This window comes from Narcine bancroftii, chromosome 2 (genome assembly GCF_036971445.1).
Source record: "Narcine bancroftii isolate sNarBan1 chromosome 2, sNarBan1.hap1, whole genome shotgun sequence".
NCBI classification, from domain to species: Eukaryota; Metazoa; Chordata; class Chondrichthyes; order Torpediniformes; family Narcinidae; genus Narcine; species Narcine bancroftii.
The window spans coordinates 82,376,789-82,400,024 of record NC_091470.1 but is presented as its reverse complement, the minus strand read 5'-3'; the positions used below and the strand labels follow the sequence as shown (position 1 = coordinate 82,400,024).

The 23,236-nt window shown below is 40.6% G+C and overlaps 1 protein-coding gene across 3 annotated transcripts in view; it reads left to right on the top strand.

The window, feature by feature from the left end:
• Positions 1-23,236, top strand: part of LOC138753825 (EH domain-containing protein 4-like) — an 89,049-nt gene that overhangs the window by 19,512 nt on the left and 46,301 nt on the right. For all 3 annotated transcript variants that reach the window (XR_011351448.1, XR_011351449.1, XM_069917264.1), the window contains 2 exons: positions 10,005-10,181; positions 17,929-18,026. Coding sequence is in view for 1 of the 3 variants with exons in the window: in XM_069917264.1 (XP_069773365.1) it covers positions 10,005-10,181; positions 17,929-18,026 (275 nt within the window). In the remaining 2 variants the exon portion in view is untranslated. The remainder of the gene's footprint in view (positions 1-10,004; positions 10,182-17,928; positions 18,027-23,236) is intronic.

The following is a 23,236-nucleotide window of genomic DNA, read 5'->3' as shown; positions in this document are numbered from 1 at the left end:
GGCTGGATAAATTTGGATCGCGGGTTGTAGATTGCCCACCCCTGCACTAGGGTATAGGTATTTGTTTGGGTCTCTGTGGAAGCAGAGCTGGGGGAAAGGAGAGGAAAAAGGGAAGAGAGCAAGCTTGAGGAAAGGAGATATAGGGATAGATATGTGGAGTGGGGAGGGCTATTGGAAACTAGAGGTCGATGGTAATGCCATCCGGTTGGAGGGTGCCCAGACAGAATATGAGATGTTGTTCCTCCAATTCCAATCTCAGTCTGGCAGTGCAAGAGACCATAGACAGAAAATCACAAATCAACGAAAATATGGAATCTCATAGAATTTAAGTAAAAAACAAATAAATATACATTTTTTCAACTCTCACTTCTTGACATGAGTTGATGATGTGGCTTCGTTATGGAATATTATGAAACAGATAAATGGACAGTTTTCCTGGAATGCAGTCCATTTCCCCCCTCAACCGATGCCTGTAAAGTTAGGGGTCACTTGGATTGTTACACCTTAACTTCTGGTTAATTTTTAATGTGACTCACTGCCTTGATCCTTTACTCATAACTGCTCTCTTATCTCCCAGCCCAACTGATTCAAAGAATACTTATTTTAGAACTGTATTTACATCTTGAGCTTTTGTTCTGAAACTTTTGAATCGTCAGAATTTATTGGCTGGCAATTTGTTCATCTACTCTAATAATTTAAAAACTCAGAATTTGTTCCAGTACAATACACATTGTACCTTGCAACAAGAACTGTTTCATTGATGTATGGTTTCACTAATAATTGCAAATGATACAAAATATCTCCTTTTGGCTTTATCATGACCCTCACATGTACTGTCTTAGAATATTATTATTTAATGATCAAAATGTCTGCTTCTGCAGTATATGACCAAATGGAATATTGTACTCCAGAAAAATGCTAAAGGTACATGATGTTGATACACTGGTCTGATTTGTGGGATGAAAATTATTCAATGAAGAAAGTTATTCAATTCCAATTCAAAATGAAAAAAAGTTATTCAATGAATGAAACCTATGCTCTGGAAGAATGATGAATGATCTCATTGACAGAATAGTTTCTGAGAGGTTATTTCTTTTAACAAGATAACCTAAAACTAAAGGTTATAGTCTCAGACTAAGGAGTTGGTCATTTAAGAAATGGATGATGAGAAATGTCTTTACTCAGTGTTTTGTACATCTTTGAAATCCTCTTCCCCAGAGGACTGTCAATGCTCTGTAATTTAGTATATTAAAGTTTGAGATCAATAATTTTTGTTTGACAAGAATCAGGTGGTCAAAAGTGTTTAAGATGAAGGATGAGCCATGGTCTTATTAAATTAGGGAGTAGGTTTAAATCAGGATACAGTCTAGTCCTTTTCTTTGTGTCAAGTTCTCATGCCATTCAGTTTGTTTACTTAAATTAATGTTTAAGTAGATGTTTTTCAGCAATTTGGTTAGGTTTTTCTCACAAAACGCACACTTTGGAGTGATTTAACGCTATCCATTGCAGAGTTTTTGGGTGTACCAATATTGATAAGCCACCCAAATAAGGACATTATGAAAAGGGAGCAGGTGTATGCTATTTGACCCCACATGTACAGATTGCTATTCGCTAAGATTAAAGCAAACCGCCCACTTCATCATTTTTGACTTATCTCTAATATTCAGATTTCAGTTTTGAATGTAGTCAATGACTGATTCTCCACAGATATAAATGCAGGGAGGACAACAGTAGTAAGTATTGTGAGAATTGCCTCAAGATTTGGGAGTGTAGATTTAGGTCAGAGATTAATGGAACTGCTTTTCTGAGAGAATAATGGATCTGTAGAATTATCTGCCTCAGAAAGCAGTCATGGCTGCCTTGTAAGATATATTTAAGACAGCATGACAGATTATAGATAAATTGGGGCAGTTTTTTTTTTAGTGTAGGTCACATACAAACACTTTAAAACAGATATTATTTAAAATATTGGAGCTCTGCTCATGCTAAACAGGCAGGCTCCAAGAGCCTTTGCAAAAGCTTTGGAGAGTGCCCAAGAGACTTCACTAATGGATTGTTGTTTACAAAAAGGCAACCGATGGGGAAAAAAAATTGGAGCCATAGGCTGTCTAGAGTGGAACGCTGTTCTAAGAGGGTTATGTGGTTTTGCAAGCAGAGAGAGTAAAACAGGCTTTTCTCTCTCTGTGTGTGTGTGTGTGTGTGTGTGTGTGTGTGCGCATGTGTGTGTGAGAGAGAGAGATCAGTTCAGCAGCTGGGACTGGAACAGAACAAGCTGGAAAGCTTGTGGAAAAACCCCATTTGGAAGATGGATTGTGAATTCTTAGTTCAGCCTGGTCAAAGCCCTTGTGGTTCATGTAAGAGGAGAGGACTGGCTGCCTAATGTTTCACTTGAAATAAGAGAAACAAAAAGAAACTCTATGGTGACCTGAAAGAAAGACCTTGAGGGTGCAGGTTTCTTTGGCAAAACACTGAAGTGGCTGGTTACAAGGAATCACCTGTGGATGTCCAGCAAACAACAAATCTCTCTCTGAAAACTGACAAGAACCTTCTTGAGCGGTAACTATTTACCTTTCAAGCACCAAAGCCTGGTGGATTTCATAAATTTTAAATTCTGTGCACAGTATAAGAATTGCCTGCAACCAATAAATTTGGAGGAATGAGAAGTGAGATTGGACTATGAATGAAAGAACTTTTCTAAACTTACACACACATTACATACATGTGGGCTTAGAATTAGAAGGGTGTTAGGTTAATTACGTTAATTGTGATAAGATAAAGTGTGATACTGTTTTCATGTTTAAAGATGATTAAAGGCAACTTTTGTTTAAGTAACCATTTGTCTGATGAATATCTATTGCTGCTGGGGTCTTAACACAGAGTTGGATGGATTTTTGCATAATAGAGGAATTAAGGGTTATGGGGGGAAGGTAGGTAGATGGAGCTGAGTGCAAGGCTAACTCAGCCATGATCTTATTGAATGGCAGAGCAGGATCAACAGGCCAGATGGCCTTCTGCTTCTATTTCTTATGTTCTGATGTAAAAGACTGTCTGAAATTTGGATCCAAAATTAAAACTGATTCAGAATATCAACATCTTAGATAGTTAGTATTTTAAATTCTTCTTGATATATCTGTAATAAACTTTTTTTAAAGCAGAACATATCTGGTGTACAAATCTGAAGCAGAAAATATTGAAAGCACTTTGCAAAGTAAATATGAGAGAGTTTAGTTAAGGCAAAGAAGTGATGATCCTTCATTGGAAACATTGCAGATTAATCAGGTAAAGGAAACGAGTTAACTTGGATAAAGAATGAAGCTCCTTGAAGGAGAGAATTTATTATAGAAAAATAAAGGTAATTAATATAGATAGAAAATAGCAGGTCAGATGGAAAAGATAAATTGTATCTATTTGCAGAAATTACAACTGACAGCAGAGGTAGAGCATTCAAATTGTAGTTTAATGAATGGACTTGCTGATTATGGAGCAGAATAATAGAACTCATCAGTAAAATGTGGTAGTTTAGATATGAGAGGTTGGGATAATTATTCTTACTAAAAGTTGCTTCAGTGAAGGGAAAGAATAGGGAATAATTACTGCTTTCCAACAAGTATTAGGATGATAAATGAAGATTTGTTATCAAAGAGTATGAACAAAATTTGTAGCAGGTATTCTATTGAAAGAGGGCAGGTTGACAATATTGGAACAAATGACATCTGCCATTCTGAGTTAGCTTTGAATCCTATTCAAGTAAAGTTATGCTGGATACCATGTCCATTGCAGCACAAAAATTGTCCATAATAGTACTCTTATCATATAATATAATAGATCTCATATAAACCAAATAATACATTTTGAAGGTTTTACAAGGAATTGTATAAATTGGAATTAAGGGGGAGAAGCTACAAAATAGGTGATTTCTTGCTTCCATTGGACCTACCAAATTCGGATCAGGAAGAGCAAGAGGAGTTGAGTGCCTCTTTCTATAAAGAGATTGCATCGACCCTGAGCTTTTGCAAGCTGGAAAATCACTGGGAGAGGATGGTTTCCCCACTGAATTTTATAAAGAGTTCAAAGATTTGCTAATGCCCCTTCTTATGAAGGTGGTAGAGACATATTCTATCCTGTAGTCTTTGTCAACAGCAATCATCACAGTAATTCTCAAAAAAGGCAGGGACCCATTGAGCCCTGCCTCGTATTGACCCATCTCATTATTAAACACAGATTATAAAAATCATAGCAGAATATTTGCTGAAATTTGCAAATCCAGATCAATATGGATTTGTTAGAAAGGAGGAAATCAGCAAACAATATAGCTAGATTGCTTATATAGTACATCTGACACAGTCAGGAGTGGATCTGGGAGTGGCTGTATCTCTGGATGTGGAGAAGTCCTCTGACAGACTCGAATGGGACTTTTTGTTCAAGGTACTGGAGAAATTTGGATTGGGTCAAACATTTATTGATTAGGTGAAGATACTTTACCATAAACCCCAAACAAAAATTATTACAAATGGGCAGATGTCTCCAGTGTTTCCATTGAGTAGGTCCAGTAGACAGGGCTGTCCACTGTCTCCAGCGCTGTTCATACTGGCAATTGAGCCATTGGCAGAACCCATTCAGTGGGATCCGGACATAAAGGGGTTCAGGGTGGGCCAGGTAGAGTACGAAATCAACCTAGTATTAGTATATTTGACAGACCCTGAGGGGTCATTAGCCAGAATGAAGACCACACTGGAAGATTATGGGAAGGTTTCGGGGTATAAGGTAAATCTGGACAAAAGTGAAATTATGCCTTTGATGAACATGGATTATAGAAAATATCAACATGGAAGTCAATTTAAATGGCCACAAAAAGGCATTAGTATTTGGGGATAAAAATAGATAAAGCTTTACACAACTTGTAGTATACAAACTTAATTATCTCCTTTTGCTCCGAAAGATTGAGGAGGACCTTGATAGATAACAATTGTGGGCAGAGTTAACTGATACAGAATGAAGGTGATACCAAGGCTGTAGTATCTTTTTCAATTATTACCCATTCATTGCCCTGGGGTAAAAAGATGCTCAGAAAGTTCCTGTGGAATGGTAAGGTGGTTAGAATCTCCATGGAAAAGTTGACATGGAATTACAATTTGGGGGAGTTAAAATTGCCGATTTAAAAAAAAAATAAAATAAAAAAAAAAAATATTAATGGACAGCCCAGGAAAGGTTTATCGTTATCGCCTCACTCTTTGAGCTCCCCCACCCATCACACTCCTGGGTACAAATTGGACTACACATGGTAGGTGAAAAGAAAAGATAGCAGGAGAATTTGTATTTAAATAGAACACTAAATTAATTTAAGAGAAAACAGATAACCCCATACTAAAACATATACTTCAGATATGGCAAAAATAAATCAATGTATTGGATGGAAGGTGGGAATATCTCCTAAAAGACCTTTGACCTAAAATAAGTTAATACCCTGGACTTGGGGTAATAAGATCCTGGACACCTGATGCCAAAAATGGATCAGGTGTATTGAGGACTGTTACAAACGAAGGCAGCTCATGTCATTTGAACAGTTGAGGAATGAATATGGTTTGTCTAATAGAACATTCTTCTGCTATCTGCAAATAAGATCTTTCCTAAGGGAAAATTAGGATCAGCTATGACCCTGCCTAGGTCTAGTAATGTGGAGATTCTAATTTGACGAAGGAATGTGTGTAAATTTATTTTTTGAATGTATTACATATTCCAAAGTGAGGGCCCAAAGCCGGTCGAGGGAGAGATGAGAGTCAGACTTGAGCACAACCTGTGTCTGAACAGTGGGCTGGGGTCATTAATACTAGATTCAGGTTGGTGCCATACAAGTTATTACACCAGCTGTACTTCACACCATAAAACTTGCATCAATCAAAGCCACAAATTTTGGAAATATGCTTTAGGTGTGGAGTGGAGATTGGAATCTTTATTCATTCAACCTGGCTGTATACAAAGGTGAGATCTTTCTGCGAAGACATAGGGGACATTCTGGAAAAAAAATTACAAAGGTGGACTTTCCTCAAGATCCAGAGTTGTATCTTCTGGGAGATATTGATGATGTGAGTTCAAATAGCAAACTCAGTTCATGAAGGTCACCTTGTCGGTAGCCAGGAAGTGCATAGCGGTAATGTGGAAGTTAGATTCCCAATTAAATACCACACGATGAAATATGGAAATTCAGAATTGCATTACCTTGGAGAAAATCACTTACAATCTAAGGGGGGGAAACATGACAAATTCGTTGAAGTGTGGCAACCCTATTTGAAATACATGGGCACACAGATTGGGTAGTTCCCTCTCCCTTCAAAATATGGACACTATAAAAATCTGTCCCAGCAGGGATAAGAGGGGAGTTAAGGAAGTGGGACATGGCGCAGGCAATGTGCAATTTTTTGGTATACTTTTCAGTTATGTTTTTTAAATTTTTTAAAAATTCCTTTGTTGTTCAGTTAGCTAGGCTGTTTTTTTCTTAGGTTTTGCTGGGGGTCTGTGAACCCCACTGGTATTTGTATAATTTTTATGATTATACGTTTGGGGATAAGGCAGGGGGAGAGGGGGATGAATGTTGGAAAAGATGGTATTGGTTGTTTGAATGAGTCTATAAAAACCAAAATAAAATATTTTTTAAAAAAAGTACTCTTATCAAGAAAATAACACCACACATCCGAAATAGATGCTTGAAAGCACATATCTTACAGGAAGCAAGTGTCCATAATTGCAGGAAACGTGTGCTGCACATGAGGTTTTCAAAAATTGTACAGTATTTATAATGGGAGAGAGGTTGCTCTCCAGAACCGAGCTGTTGATGTCCTACACAATGATCTCCAGACTAAAGGAATTTACTTATGCAAAGTATCTCATTTACGTAGGTATGATTAGTTGGAAAATCTTCTTTAGAAAAAAAAGTTGACAGTCAGGAAGAAGATTCACAGGTTTGAGATCATGTATCACTGGATTCAATGCCTTTCCTGCTGTTATCAGAAGCCAAAATTGTAAAATGACTTTGTCTTTACTCTGAAACAACTGATCTCTTTCCGTACCTGCATTTTGGTGCTGTTTTTTACTTATGAGATTTCTACTGGTCTCACAAAACAACATCATTCACTGCACTCTCGTGTCAACAGCTCTAGACAACGTGTCTGCTGTGTACATTACCTTACCTGGAGTGTACGCTACATTCAGTGTATAGTGTTGCAGCCTAATAATCATTCTTTGTATTCTAAGTGGACATTCATATAATGGCTTTTGGAATAATGTATTCAAGGGCTTATGGTCAGTCTCTGCACTGATCGCTTGTCCTGACACAAACTGATGAAACCTTTCACAGGCTCCTTTTCAATTTGAGAGCATCATGTCTCCGCTTCTATAATTGAGCGTAATGCATACGCAATGGGTTACCAGTCATCATATTTTTGCAGAAGAACTGCACCAAGCCCATTATGTGATGTGTCTGATGATATCACTGGGTCGTAAAACCTCAGAACTGGTTCCTCCATGAGCAGTTTCTTTAGTTCGCTCCATGACTTATTATGCTGATAATTCCACTCCCATTCAATGTTCTTTTCTGTTAGTCTTCTCAATGGAGCCATCTTTTCTGAGAGGGTGGATATGAATTTAATCATATAGTTGATCATTCTATTAAACCTCTGTACGTCCTTTTTGCATTACAGCCTTGGCATGTTCCCAATGGTGGACACCTTTCTGGGATCTGGTTTGATGCCCTCACTGCCAATAATATCTCTTACAAATGTTAGCTCTGTCTCCCAGATCTGGCATTTCTCTCTATTCAGCTTCAGGTTTGCTTTCCTTGTGGCTTCCAGCAATTTCCTTGTCTCTCATCATGCTCCATTCTCATAGTTCCCCATACTGTGATGTCATCCATTTAGGTATCAACTCCATCCAGGTGCTCATAGACCATATGGATAGTTTTGTGGTTCACTTCAAGAGCTGAGGAAATTCTGAATGGTAACCTTAGGAATCTGTATCTGCCAAATGGACTATTGAACGTGCAGAGTCTTGAATGTGCTTCATCCAATTTTAACTGCCAAAATTCTGATGATGTATCTAACTTGCTGAAAAACTTTGCATTTGCAAAGTGTGACATGATTTCTTCATGTCAGAAGCTTAAAGTGTTCTCTCTTTATTGCTCTGTTTAGATCTCTTGGATCCAGGCAAATTCTTAGCTTTCCATTCTTTTTGTCCACAACGAGTGAACTCACCAACTCCGTTGGCTCATCTATCTTCTGAATAACGTTCAGGCTTTCCATCCTGTCCAACTCTGCCTTTAGTTGCTTTTGAAGCGTAAATGGAACTTTTCTACATGGATGTATTATCGGTGGCAGACGTTTATCCACCCTGATCATGTGATCTGGAAGGCAGCCTAGACCCTGAAAAAGGTAATTGTTCTCTTTCATGAGTTCATCATGGACTGTCTCTCCTTTGCTTTCCACAATGAGGACTCTTTTTACCAGGTTCAGTTTCTCACAGGCTGTTAAACCTAATATGGCTTGTACATCCTTTGGTACCATGTTGAATGCTGGCATGTGCTCTTTGTCCTTGTGTTTCACTTTGACCTTGCATTCTCCTTGCACTGGTATGCCAGTACCTGAATATCCTGTCACGTTCACTTTTGTTCCATACATCTTTGGTCTCGGTCTAATCTTCTTAAATTCAGTCTCTAATATGACATTAATTTGTGCTCCAGTATCCAATTTAACTAAAATGTATATGTCATTCACTTTTAATCTCAACATCCAGTTTCTGTTTTCTTGATTTCTGTCACAAGATCTACATAGAATTCTTCTATCTCCCTTTCATCTACTGCATGAACCTTGCTTTGTTGCACTTTCTTACGGCAACGGGCATAATGGTTGCTTTTGTTGCACATATTGCATGTTTTACTATATGCCGGAAACTTTTTTGGTCGGTGTGGTGTACCGCATCGATGACGTAGCATTCGATTGCCCCTTTCATTTTTGTTCGCTGGTCACGTCTCTCTTTCCACTTTGGTGCACTTTTTGTTAAACGGTTTATGTCTGTTCTTGTTCACTGTATCCATGTTACAGCTAGTTTCACTGAACAGTTCTTTTGTCTGCATTTTTACAGTTTCTGTAGCCCTAAAGAGTGCTATGGCTTTTTCCAGGTCTAGATTTTGCACTCTTAGTAGTTTTTCCCTCAAACTATTATCTGGAATACCACACACAAGTCTGTCTTTTAACAGCAAGTTGGTCAGTCCACCAAATTCACATATTTTGCTTCTGTTTCTCAATTCAGCCACATATTGATCAATACTTTCTTCTATTTTCTGTACACGTGAAAAATTTGTGCCTCTCAAATGTCACGTTACGTTTAGGTATGCAGAATGCCTCAAACTGTTTCATTGTGTTTTCCAATTTCATTTTGTCTCCTTCAGCAGCAAATGTGACGTTATACACCTCCAGGGCTTCCATCACCCATGACATGTAAGAAAACTAACATTTACACTTTATCACTTTTCTCATCAGCTCTGACTGCCACTAAATACAATCCAAAATTTTCAGCCACATTATCTGTCAGCTGAATTTTCGCTGTTTCAGTTTGTTAGCTTCTCTTCACTTATCAGTTGCTGACTTTAGATTTTACCTTTTAAAGTATTTCCTTTTAATTTCCTTCATCCCACTTCTGACACCCTGTTTTATCTTGTGAGTTCTTAAGCAACACATGGATGAAAGGAAAGGTTCTTTACTTTAAAATTGTTGTAAACATCACCATGAGGCATGCTATGAGGCTACAAGACTCCATTACAAATCTTGCATATTGCAGTCTCCTGCTCTGTATTAGCCCCTGCTGGCAGCCAAGTATAAACAAACAGGAGGTATAATTCTTAAGGCATTGTTAGTTGCAACCATGATCACTATTATTATAAAAGTTATTTTGGATGACGTATTTTGTTGTTATACATGCATTATCTCAAATCTAATTAATATATTGTTACACCTTAGATATCTCTTGGAACAGGATTTTCCAGGCATGAGAATTGGACCTGAACCAACAACTGATTCCTTCATTGCAGTGATGTATGGAAAAGAGGAAGGCATCATTCCTGGCAATGCACTTGTTGTAGATCCCAAAAAACCCTTCCGAAAACTGAATTCTTTTGGAAATGCTTTCCTAAACAGGTGTGTATGACTCTTGTATAGATATATTTTTTTTAAACAATTGACAAGATATTACAATGTTTTGCAATGAACTTAGGCAATAATGCATTGAAAAAATTACTTTAATTGAGAGTTGTTTTTTTAAAATTTTGTTTATTCATCAAAATAAGTCATACAATAAAAATACCATAGGATCAAGCGAAATTTTAAATTTAAATAAAACTTCTAAAAGTTCCTTAATTTTATTCCAAAAAGGTTTCACTGTTTCACATAACCAAGTAGAATGCAAGAAAGAGCCAATTTGCTTATGGCACCTACAACATAAATCAGAAGAAATAAACTTCTATTTCCTTAACTTCTCAGGAGTTAAATATACCTGATGTATAAACGATGTTGTTGTCTTGAAAAGACTACTGATTGTAAGCCATGGAATAACCTCAGTTAATATAGTCAAGTCAGTGACTATGTAGCTCCCATTGAGTCACTGAAGAAGAATAGTGTATGGTGGTCAATGATTGGTTGGACTTAAAAAGAATGTATAGCAAATAAATGCCATATATAATTTAATTTAGACAGGCCCTTTCGGCCCAAAAGTTCGTGCTGCCCAATTACACTCAATTGGCCTACAGCCCCTGGTATATTTTGTATGGTGGGAAGTAACTGGAGCATCCAGAGGAAACTCATGCAGACACAGGGAGAACTGCAAACTCCTTACAGACAGCGGGATTTCAACTCTGGTCTTGATTGTTGGTGCTGTAACAGCACTGAGCTAACCGCTACTCTAAACATGCTGCCCTATATGACGGTGTATAGGACGATCCTTGAAATTTAAAAATGTCACCTCAAAATCAGGGGTCGTCTTATAAATAGAGTATAAAATCCAAACCTTAACAGTGAAGTCTCAACACTACTGCCATCTTTCCCCTCCCCCTCCATATCCTTTTCCCACCCTTCTGGCTTCGACTAAAGTGTCCCAGTCAGGCCCTAGGCGCACTCTACCACCATCTTCGTACTGACAAACCAGCTTACCTTCATGCAAATGGCGACAGAGAAAAGAGGAAGCTAGTTGCGGGCGTGATGTTTACAAAAACTACATGTGCCATTTCCAGTTTGTCTCTATTCTGGAGCCTCTCTGTTTGCGCACATATTGAGAAGCATTGCTTGTTCAGCGGGGCAAACCATAGTTTGGGTACTTCCTCAATTTCATAGAATTGGGGAAAAAATTTCATCAGCCAATGATATCCATGAATAAGCCCAATCTTGTGCCTTTTCAATGAAAAGTTATCAATGAAGTCTCTGCACTCCCTTGCAGGGTCCATCCACCCAGTCCAACTGCCACCAGCTCTGTACAGGCTTTAAAAGGCCTGTTAAAAGGAGCTGATGGTGGTTTATTTAAAATATGCTAATAAAATTAGAACATATACAAGATAATTTGGTATTAAAATATTGTGACAGCATCACTACACTGGTAAATGGTCAGTGATAAGCGCCAGACTTGGGTATACAGTGGGTATAACTCAAAACCTACATCTTAGGTGGAAATTCCAGGGGTCATTCTACACAGAGTTGTCCTATACACTGCCATGTATGGGTATTTCACCTTTAATCTTCTCTTATTTTTCATCCATTCTTTTCTCAAAAGCATGAAATTTGTTGTCATAGGCTTTTTTCCCCAAATGCTTATCTGTGCTTTGTTAGCCTCGTCAGTAAAGGTCAGTGGCCTACATCTACAGTACCTTTATCCAGAGGTGTCAGGATTAATGGAACTTTTTGTTCCTCTCAAGCAAAGCTTCACAAACCTCTGGCTAAGACTAGACAAGCATTTAAAAGTTGGAACCAAGTATTTTCTGACTTTACAACACAGAAGGGCTTGGGCTGACAATGCTGCTTGATTTATTTATTTTCAAATTGATTGGACTGTTCTCTATCTTAAACTGTTGAGATTTTAGGAAAGATTGATAAACAGCAGAAACATCTGCTCAGATGAAGTTATTATTTAAAAATATACCAGTAACTTCAATTAAAATAAATAGAAAGCTAAACAAATAATTATTTATGAATAAATTCTTATTTGAGAAATTTTCTATGTATTAAATAATTAGATAATGCATCTATATGGTTTAAAACTAAATGGTCAGAAATAAATTAAGAGACTTCATGCTGTTGTTCATGGATTGAATTTACCTTGCATAAGGTGACACAGTACATGACACAGGGTACATTGTACATTGTGCTTGACCTGTCATTCACTTGTGGATCGTTCTCAAGTCAAACTAAATTGGATTAAGAAGGGAAATGACAGTCTATCTATCACCTGACTTTTTAATTTTTAGGAAAGGGATAGTTTAACATTTATCAATATGTTGGTCTGTGCAGGTGACCTGAAAGAAACGAAACACTTATTTTCCATATTCTTAATACAGCAATGAAGTCTTAATCATGTAATAAGTGGCACCTGAATGCAGTTATTTTTTTCATACACTTATACAAAATAAAAACGGAGTTAAAATTAGAAGACAATTATTTGGCCGTTTTCTTTATAAACTAATAAACTGTAACATATCACTACTTATGTGGCAGCTCACCCATGCATCAGGTGAACCAGCGCCAGCCGTCGTTGTCGAGTCCGCAGTTCGCGATATACTTGGGAATTGTCAGTGCAGGGCAAAACAACAAACAGGAAGGTGACATCACTTCCGTCCCACACAAGTGCTGGGACCAGCATGGACCTTTTAAGCACATGAGTTTGAATCAGTAAATCAGTTGGTTTGAAACTCTGCTCAACTCAGTGTGTTTCTTCCACTTAACCATATAACCACTTACAGCACAGAACAGGCCAGTTCGGCCCTACTAGTCCATGCCGTAACAAATCCCCACCCTCCTAGTCCCACTGACCAGCACCCGGTCCATACTTGCGGTGGCCAATTGTCACATTGGTGACCCCAATGGTCCAACAGCATTTGGACCCCACACAAACGACTTCAGCAACATGGACAACATTAGCAACTTGACTTTTCAAAATGCAGTTTCGTTTAAACTGCCAACTTTCTGGACTGCTCAGCCCCTCGTCCGGTTTCAACAAACAGAGGCCCAGTTCTGGGTCAGGAACATTGTCTCTGATGAGACCAGGTACTACTGCATGGTAGCGGCGCTTGTCCAAGAGATAGCAAACTGAATAATGGACTTTCTCCAGCAGCTCCCGGAGGCTGGCAGGTATGAGACCTTGTTGGTTGGCACTTTTGGCCTCTCACGTTGCAAATGGGCTGCGTATGGATGGCCGAGGCAACTGCGCACCGTCGGCCCTAATGAGTGACTTTCTGGTGCTGGCAGCTGGCTATAAGCCATGTCTACTCTTCAAACAGATCTTTTTGGAGCAGATGCCGGAGAACATCTTCCTCCTACTAGCAAATGAGGATTTCTCCGGGCCATCTGTGGCACACAAAAAGAGACGGCGGCACAAGCATTGAAATTAGTGCTGTGTCACAACCAAGGGCCAAGCATCCCACGCCTGGAAGCAAATGAGCAACGCCCACACCAAGAGATAACAACAACTCTGAGTCTTGATGTTTCTACCATTAGAGTTGGGGATCTGGGGCCCACTGATGCCAACCACCATGCTCATTCAAGGGCAACGACAGGGCCAGCCGTAGCTGATGGCTACAGCAGCTGGCCAGCGGGATAGCCTCCTGTATGTCTGCGCACAGGTTCCTAGTAGACACAGGAGCAGAATTCCATGTCCTTCCTCCCACCCCCCCCACCCCAAAGCCAAGGTACCAGGACCAGAAGGGGTAGACCAGAACTCATGACAGCCAATGGCAGGACCATCCACACCTACAGCACACATGCTACCCCTTTGCAATTCAGTTCCAGCCAATTTACATGGATGTTTATGCTGGCCACGGTGTCATAACATTGTTTGCTGGTGGACCTGAAGGGATGATGGCTAGTCGATGCAAAGACATTTCAAACCTTTCCCCTTGGTGAGGCCAGATTGATGTCCCTGCACCTGTTGTCAGTCACATGTTTCGACAATGAATTCACCAGGTGTTGTCTGAGTTCTCATCCATCCTGCAGTTTTCCATAACAGCTTTCAAACTCGGTATGATGCACCACATTCCCACTCAGGGACACTCCCTAGAACACACGTTACCACCAGATAAGCTCCAACTAGTGAGGGAGGAACTTAACAAGATGGAGGAGACAGGCATCTTGCGGCATTCAGACAATCCGTTGGTCTCTCCGCTCCATATGGTTCCCAAGTCCGCAGGAGGATGGAGGCTGTACAGGGACTATAAGAGGCTGAACAAAATGACCATCTCTGATAGGTACCCAGTCCTGCACATCCAGGGCTTCACTGCCAACCTGCACAGGGCACGCATCTTTTCAAAGATAGAACTAGTGCAAGTCAAGTCCCTGTCCACCTCGTTCAGCCTTTTCAAATTCCTTAGAATGCTGTTTGGCCTCACGAATGCAGCTCAGACCTTCCAATACCTCATGGATGCAGTAGGGCAGGACCAGGACTTTCTGTTCATCTACCTGGATGATATCCTGGTAGCCAGCCGTTCCCGCCAAGAACACCTAGCACACCTGTGCCTACTCTGCCACCGCCTCAGTGAGTACGGTCTGGCGGTCAAGCTCGCCAAGTATCAGTCCAGCCTACCCACCATTGACTTCAAGCCGGACTGAATCGACCATCACGGAGCTGTTCCCCTGCCAGGAAAAGTAGATGCCATTGGCAAATTCGCCAGGTCCAGTCAAGGGCCTGGAGGAATTCATCGGGATGGTTAATGTTTACCACCGTTTCATCCCCTCAGTGGCCCAGATGATGTGCCCCCTGTTCAGCTTCATGTCTGCCAAAACCAAAGAGGTAGCTTGTACAGAAGAAGTGATGTTGGCTTTCGACCAGGCCAAAGTTGATCTCATAAATGCCCATGCTCCTGATTCACCCCCAGGTAGATGTCCTCACGGCCCTCACTGAGATGCCTCCAAAGCGGCAGTCAGTGGCGTACTTGAACAGTTAATCGAAGCCCAATGGAAGCCGCTCGTCTTCTTCAGCCAATACTTGTGGCCCCCAGAGATCAAGTACAGCACGTTTGACAGAGAGCTGTTGGCTCTATATCTGGCCATTCAACACTACAGTGTTTCCTGGAAGGGAGGGAGTTCACAATCTTCATCGATCACAAGCCCCTCATCTTCGCATTTGCCAAGGTGACCGACCTGTGGTTATCCCGCCAGCAGTGACACCTGTCATTCATATCCAAATTCACCACCATGATCAAGCATATCTCAGGAAAGAGCAACATGGTGGCGCTCATGTTGTCCTGGATGTCCATCCAGTTGGTGCACGGTTTGGCTCCAGGAGTGGATTACGTGGTGTTACCAAAGACTTAACAGGGGGACAATGAACTATCAGCATATTGAAATGCAGTTACCGGACTCTTCCTCAACGACATACTAATTGGGTCCAGAGGTACCAAACTCTTGTGTAACACTTCCACCGGGCAACCTCGGCCCATCGTACTGACCACTTGGAGGTACCAGATCTTCAACACTTTGCATGGGTTATCCCCCACCCTCTCATCATGGCAACAACCAGCTAATCGCAGATCATTTCATGTGGCACGGCCTACTTAAGCAGGTTGGGACGTGCATGTACTGCCAGACCTCCAAGGTCCAGAGGCATGTAAAGGCATCACTGTAACCTTTCCAGCCAACACAAGAGGTTTGAGCATGTGCACATGGACATCGTCAGCCCACTATTTGTCTTGAGAGGAGCAAGGTACCTATTTACAATGGTGATCAGGTTCACGAGGTTTACCTTGGCTCTGTAGTTAGCACCAGCACAGCTATTAGGAATCCACCTCCACCAGACGACTGTGTACAACCCTCAATCAAATGGCCTGGTGGAACGTTTCCACAGGCACCTGATGTCAGCCCTGATGGCACCCTTCAAGGGCCCAACTCGGTAGACAATCTCCCCTGGGTGCTACTGGGCATCCGCACAGCCCCCCCAAGGAAGACCTGGCAGTATCATCTGCCGAACTAGTTTACGGTGCACCGCTAACAGTGCGAATTTCTGTCCACACCTCTTGGCCAAGAGAGCACACCAACAGGGGACCTGACCAGACTTCAGGAGAGACTTGGAACACTGGCTCTGGTGCCCTGCTTTGTACCCAAAGGTCTGCAGCAGAGTGAGTATGTGTTTGTCTGCCAAGGAGTGCACAGTCCACCCCTGCAGCGGCTGTATAAAGGACCCTTCAAAGTGGTACGTCATAACAGGGGAACTTATGTTTTGGATGTGGGTGGCTGGGAGGAGACGTTTACCATAGACCACCTCAAGCTGGCACACCTGGACATTGAGCACCCAGTTGTGGTCCCACCAGTCTAGAGGCAAGGGTGGCCACATAAAGCAGACAGTGTACAGAGTATGTGGCGAATCGCCCGTGCGGCAGGCAAACTGGCACCAGCAGTCGTGGTCGAGTCCGCAAGCAGAGACACACTCAGGCACTCTCAGTGTGAGGCAAAACAATGGACAGGAAGTTTATGTCACTTCTGCCCCCCATGAGTGCTGGGAAAAGTATGGACTTTTTAAGCATGCGAATTTGAATCAGTAAATCAGTTGGTTTGAAACTCTACTCAGCATGTTTATGGTTCAGATTGATAAAAGGAGAATGAGCTTTAGTCTAATTATTGTGTATTTTTTTTAACTCAAAATCTATTTAGAATTTTACTTGGGTAGCTGTGTCCCTGTTTCATGGACTTGAAGAATTGTCATACATAGAGAGGTTGAGTAGGATCTGCCTCTATTCTTTGGAGGTGTCAAAATTCTTTGAGTACTCCCAAAGGTAGATGGAGAGTGTTGGTGATTTAGGAGTGAGATGAGGAGAAATGTCTTTACTCAGAACTTGAAGAGTCTTTGTACCAGGCGGTTGTGGAAGCTTAGCCATTAATTTCATTCAAGAAAATAAATAGGGAAATTAAGGAAGGAATGCAGGAAAATAAACATTCTGCAGATGTTAAGGTCTGGTGCATTCACAAAAGAGCTGCAGGAATTCAGCTGGTCACACGACATTCACAGGCAATGTTTCTGGTCTGAGTCTGAAATAAAAAGTGGGGGAGGAGAGAGGATGGAAGGGGGAAGAGCATAGGCTAACAGGTAAGAGGTGAGGTAGATACAGGCGGGAAAAGATTAGAAGAGAAAGAAACTGAGAAGTTATGGGAGAGATGGCAGATGGCTAAGAAGGGTAGTTCTCAGATCAGGGAAGGAATGGAAGGGGTTGAGGAGCTGGAAGGAAAGGAGACAGAGGGATAGGGAAAAAGAGAGTCTGTGGGAGGGGATTAATTGAAATTGGAGAAGTTGACATTGATGCTGTCTGGTTGGAGTCTGCCAAGACAGAATATAAGATCTTTCTCCTTGATTTGGCAGTACATGAGGCCAAGGACAGACATGTCAATGTGGCAGTGATGTGAGGAATTAAAATAGTTGGGCATTGGGAAATTCTTGTGCTGTTACAGCAGACAGCAAAGGTGCTCAATGAAACTGTCTCCCAGTTTGTGTTTTGTCTCCTTGCTGCATGGGAGGCTGCATCAGGAGCAAGGCTTGAAGAAAGGCTCAGGCCTGAAACATTGGCTTTATATCTTTACCTCCTATGGATGCTGCGAGACCTGCAGAGTTCCTCCAGCATTTGTGTTTTATGATAATAAAGGAACCTTGAACCTTTATGGTACGTTCAGAATCTATCTGATGTCATGTTCTTTACATTTACAGGTTCATGTGTGCTCAGCTGCCAAATCAAGTGCTGCAAAGCATTACTATTATTGACACACCTGGAATCCTCTCTGGGGAGAAGCAACGTATAAGCAGAGGTAAGGCTGCTTTAATTGGAGACATGTACCTGTAAAGCATCCCCTTGTGAATTACACAAAAGAAAAGCCAAGTATTTCATTTTATGTTTCCTCTTTGGCAGTTATATTTTATTGACAGTGAGATTAATTGTCATTCAGTTTTTAACTTTTCCCAAACAGGAAGATTTTTTTTGGTTTACAAAATTTAATTTCTTCCTTCCTTTTATTTGCTTATTTTAAAAATAGCCATTTCCTCTATCACCTTTCCTGTGAACCCAGAATGAACTGAAATTTGCTTATTGAAGAATTCTGACAGAATTTTAAAAAGAATGAAGCAAATGTGACAAGGGTTTACATGGAAGCATTGAATTAGATATCAGATCACTGTCTGCAGTGCTAGTTTTAAGTTATTGCATTAATTATATAGGGATTATATGTCCTCAGTGCCATGTTAATATAGCTGGTACCATTTGCAGAATGGGCTGTTGGATTACTATAGAGTTCAGAAAGGGACCATTTAGGGAGCTGTCAAGAAGTGGTAATGTAGAGTAGTTGGATGTGATGTTGGAGCAGGCATAAGTGTATAAATTCAGGATAAACTGGGTGTTGAAATTGGAAAGGGAAATGTAACAAGCAGTAAAAAAATTACAATTGAGTTGATTTGTTGCTTTGTACTCTTGGATCAGCTAAAAGGAACTTCATGTTTGTATGAGATGAGAAGGAATTGTATGGTTAAAAATTATGTTTTCAATCAACACAATGTGGGCTTAAGTCTTCTTGTTTCAATGTTTTAGTTCTGCATTATTATTATTACTTTTCAAAATGGGATATCCTCAGTTATATAACAAAACTGAATAAAATGTATTGAACTTTGGTTTCATCAATAAGTTACAGCTATCCTGGTAATAACAAAGTTGAATACAGGTAGTTCCCAACTTACAACCTTAATTGAGACCGAAGGATCTCAGAATGAATGCAAATTGGAGTTTTGCTGAGGCATGTGGAGTACGGAAGTCTTAAAGCAAACTTTTTAATCAAGTCTTTTTTCATGATAGATTTTTGCTGTATTTGACAAACTATATCAGGGATACAAAGCATGCAGGAGCCAAAAACAAGGTAAGTACGCACATTTGGCTCTTGTATGCCCTGTATCCCTTTTATAGTTTGTCCAATACAACATAAACTGTGTAAATTTTATATTTTTTTCATATTAAAAAAATTGTGGTCATATGTGGAATGGACATTAAGTCGAGTTGGTCATAAGTCGGGGAGTACCTATATTCATTGCCACTTTCAACTTTATAAATTGTATAATTTTCATCCTCACCCATGGGCATTGTTGAATCACATTTTATTTGAAGTTCACAAACAAATGTGATGATCAATTGTCTGTCTATAATATCTGCATTTTAAAGGCATCAATCACAAAGCAGGCAGATGAGCTGATAAAATACTCTGGTGCTGTCCATGTGAAATAGATGCATTCTCCCTATGATCATGTAGATGTCTCCTGTTGCTATTATTTCATCCATATGTGAAAGTTGGTAAGTTAATTAGCCATGGTAAATTGCCCCCAGTGTGTATGAGTAATTAAAAACTTATTGGGTGGGAGGAGGGGTGACAGAGAATTTGGGAACAATACAGTGATCCCAAATTGGTGTAAGTGGGCACTTGCTCTCTCTCTCTCTCTCTCTCTCTCTCACTCTCTCTCTCTCCCCCCCCCCCTCTCTCTCTCTCTCTCCCTCTCTCTCTCTCCCTCTCTCTCTCTCTCTTTCTTTCTCTCTCTCTCTCTCTCTCTCTATCTCTCTCTCTCTCTCTCTCTCTCTCACACACACACACCACCCCCATATAATAATAACATAAAAATATAAAATAAATATGTGGCATGCTAGCGGAGTGAACAAAAAAGACCAGCAGTCGGTGGGCTTGTCTTCACTTGAACATTTATTTTTCTTTTGCGCCTTGTGCTTTAAGGTCACCGTAAGTCCCACCCCTATGCCAGAAGCTGGGTCCATGTGACATCACCACGCAGTCTGTGCATATGTGGGCCCGGAGCCTCCGCCAGAGGAGACGAACACGCGGCTCCATGCTTGATGCGACTGCTCCGCTGACTAGCGCATGACACATGGAGCTGGTTCGTCTGTCCATCAATTATGTGCACCACCACAATGTATAAATATTCTGGAATAATTTATTTCATTTCATTCTTAACAGACCTAAGTTTACAGGATACCATTCAATAATCTCACAACCTGGGAGGGAAAAAAGCTATTTCACAGCCCAGCAATCCTAATTTTGATGCTCCTGTGCCTCCTACCTGATGGTAGTAGGTCAAAGATGCTGAGTGATGGATGTGGAGATCCTCAATATTTTTTGAAGCCTTATTTGAGCAAAGCTTCCAGTGAATGTCATCAATAGAGGAAGGGGAGACCTCAGTGAACTAGACAGCCATTTTAATGATCCTCTGTACTGACTTCTGGTCCAATGCTTTGCAGCTACTGGACCAGGCAATAGTGTAGTCAGATAGGACACTCACAATTGTACTCCTGTAAAATGTTGTCAAGATGGGGTTGAATCTCATGATGAAGGAAGCAGCTGACATTTTCCACATTGGATGGCGTTTTGTGGATTTCAAATCAAATATCCTGCTTTTGGACTCTACCCCAGCAACAGTCAGGGTGTGATTGATCATTCATTTGGCAATTCTGAGCTCCTTTTCATTGCTATTGTTTGCTTGTTCTCTTCATCTGTTGTTTTCAAGGTTGGTACTTTATCTCAAACAGCACCCCCATTCTTTCTTTGGCTTGGCTTCACGGACGAAGATTTATGGAGGGGTAATTTGTGTAATAAGCATGTTTTACCCAAGAAAGGAAAAATACAGCATGTCTGCAAAGCAATTTTCACAATCCCAGATGGGTAAGTTATTGGAAGATATTCCGTGAGATCAGATATACAGGGACTAATAAAGGATAGTCAGTGTGGCTTTGTGTGGTAGGTCATGTTTAACCAATCTTGTGGAGTTGAGGAGATTATCAGGAAAGTTGATGAAGGAAAGCCCATGGATGTTGTCTTATAATAAGCCCTTTTATAAGATTGGTCAAAAATGTTCAGTCGCTCGGTATTCAGAATGAAGTAGTAAATTGGAATTGGACTTTGGCTTTGAGAGAGAAGTCAGAAGGTGGTAGTGGATGATTGCCTCGCTGACTGGTGGCTTGTGACTAGTGGTGTGTGTCAGGGATCGATGCTGGGTCCATTGATGTTTGCCATCTATATCAATGATCTGGATGATAATGTGGTAAATTGGATCAGTAAGTTTGCTGATGACACAAAAATTGAAGGTGTAGTGGACAGTGAGGATGGCTTTCAAAGTTTGCAGGATGTGGACCAACTGGAAAAATGGGCTGCAAAATGGCAGGTAGAATTTAATGTGGACAATATGGAGACCATCCCCTGTCTGAGAAGGAGAAGCAGAGGGGACAACCCATGGGACGGTGACCATGGTGGCAGACCAGTGAGGGGCTCTGCGGCAGAAAGAGCAATGCATCTGGTGGGCTGTTGGCAACTTGAGGTGAGGAACCCACAGAGACTGTGGGGGTTTGCTGGAGACTGCTGTAGGGAGACTTGCGCCGGGCTGCGGACTGGTTAGAGACTGGTTTGAAACTGGTTGAAGGGTACCAGGTATCGGAACTGGGATGCGAGGGGCTGCTGAAGGTGCTGAAGAGTTCCTGATCGTGTCGGAGGTTTGGATCTGGAGCTTGGGTTGCTAATGGTTTGGACTAGATTTTGTGTGGCTTTGGATGCTACAAAAGCGCTGAAAGCGAATCTACGGACACTCGGTGTCTCTGCGGGGGACTCTCTTTTGCTTCTCTTTATTTGACTCTAAGAGACATTTCAGGCAATTTCTGCTGATGACGAATCTGTCTGCCTTACAGCAGGCAAAAGCAATTTCATGTAATATGACACTGTTTTATTGCAATCACAATAAATTGAATCTTGAAGTTGTATAAGACATTGGTAAAGTCAAATCTGAAGTATTTTGTGCAGTTTTGGTCACACAACTGCAGGAAAGATGTCAACAAGATGGAACAAGTGCAGAGAAGATTTACAAGGAAGTTGCTGGGACCTGAGGAACTGAATTACAGAGAAGAAAGTTAGGACTTTATCTGCTAGGCTGTAGAAGAATAAGGGGAGATTTGATAGAGGTACTGTATATAAAATTATGAGCAGTATAGGTAGAGTAAATGCAAGCAGGGTTTTTCCTCTGAGTTCAGTGATCAAGAACTAGAGGACATGGATTGAGATGAGATGTTTAGGGTGACTATTAGGGGAATTTCTTCATGCAGCGAGTGGTGAGAGTGTAGAATGACTTGCCAGGTGAGATGGTGATTTTTATATTTAAGAAAAATTTGTACAGGTATGTAGCTGGGAGGGATATGGAGGGCTTTGGTCTGGGTGCAGGTCAACGGAACTAAGCAGAAAAATGGTTTGGCATGGACTACATGGATTGAAGGGCCTGTTTCCATGTTGTTTTGTTTTATGGATGAAAAGAGATGATTAAACTTTAAAATCACCAATGTAATGTAGGAATTTACTTTTTTTTAGTTCATTTATTATCCATAATAATACATAGTTAATACTAACTGATAGAGGACATGGGTAGATTTTTTAAAAATGTACCACAAAGAAAAACACAGTGCAAGTCAGCCTTGATTGTGTGCATTTACATTAAAAAGTCTGTAGTTAGTTTTGCTGGATAATAAGTTTTAGCTTTTGACAATGGGACATTGCAGGTTTATTCCTTAATTTGTTTAGATTCTTTGGCACTAATGTACTTAGTTAACTAAGCTAGTTTATTTGAAGATATTTTATTCTTGAAAGCTTTGTGTCAAGTCAAAGTATCAGGAAACCAGAGATAGAGGTTCTCAAATTGCCAGGTGATGAGAAGGGAATTGGCCTTTAAATTTCAAAATATTATTGCCAGTATATCAAATTGGGAATTTACTTGCAGCTGCCTATTCCCATCTGATCATTTTAATGCTGCAAATGTTCTGCACCAATTTAACTTGTATAACACTGAAGGACTGAGCAATTGTTTCTAGGGATCAAAAGAATGCATCTTTGGTATACTTGTGTGTAAGTATGCCAATTGATCTTGGAGTGCTGTCCGTTGATATATTTCTCAATGAATAAATGATAATGGTTTACATCCTGATTCTGGATCTAACTCTCCT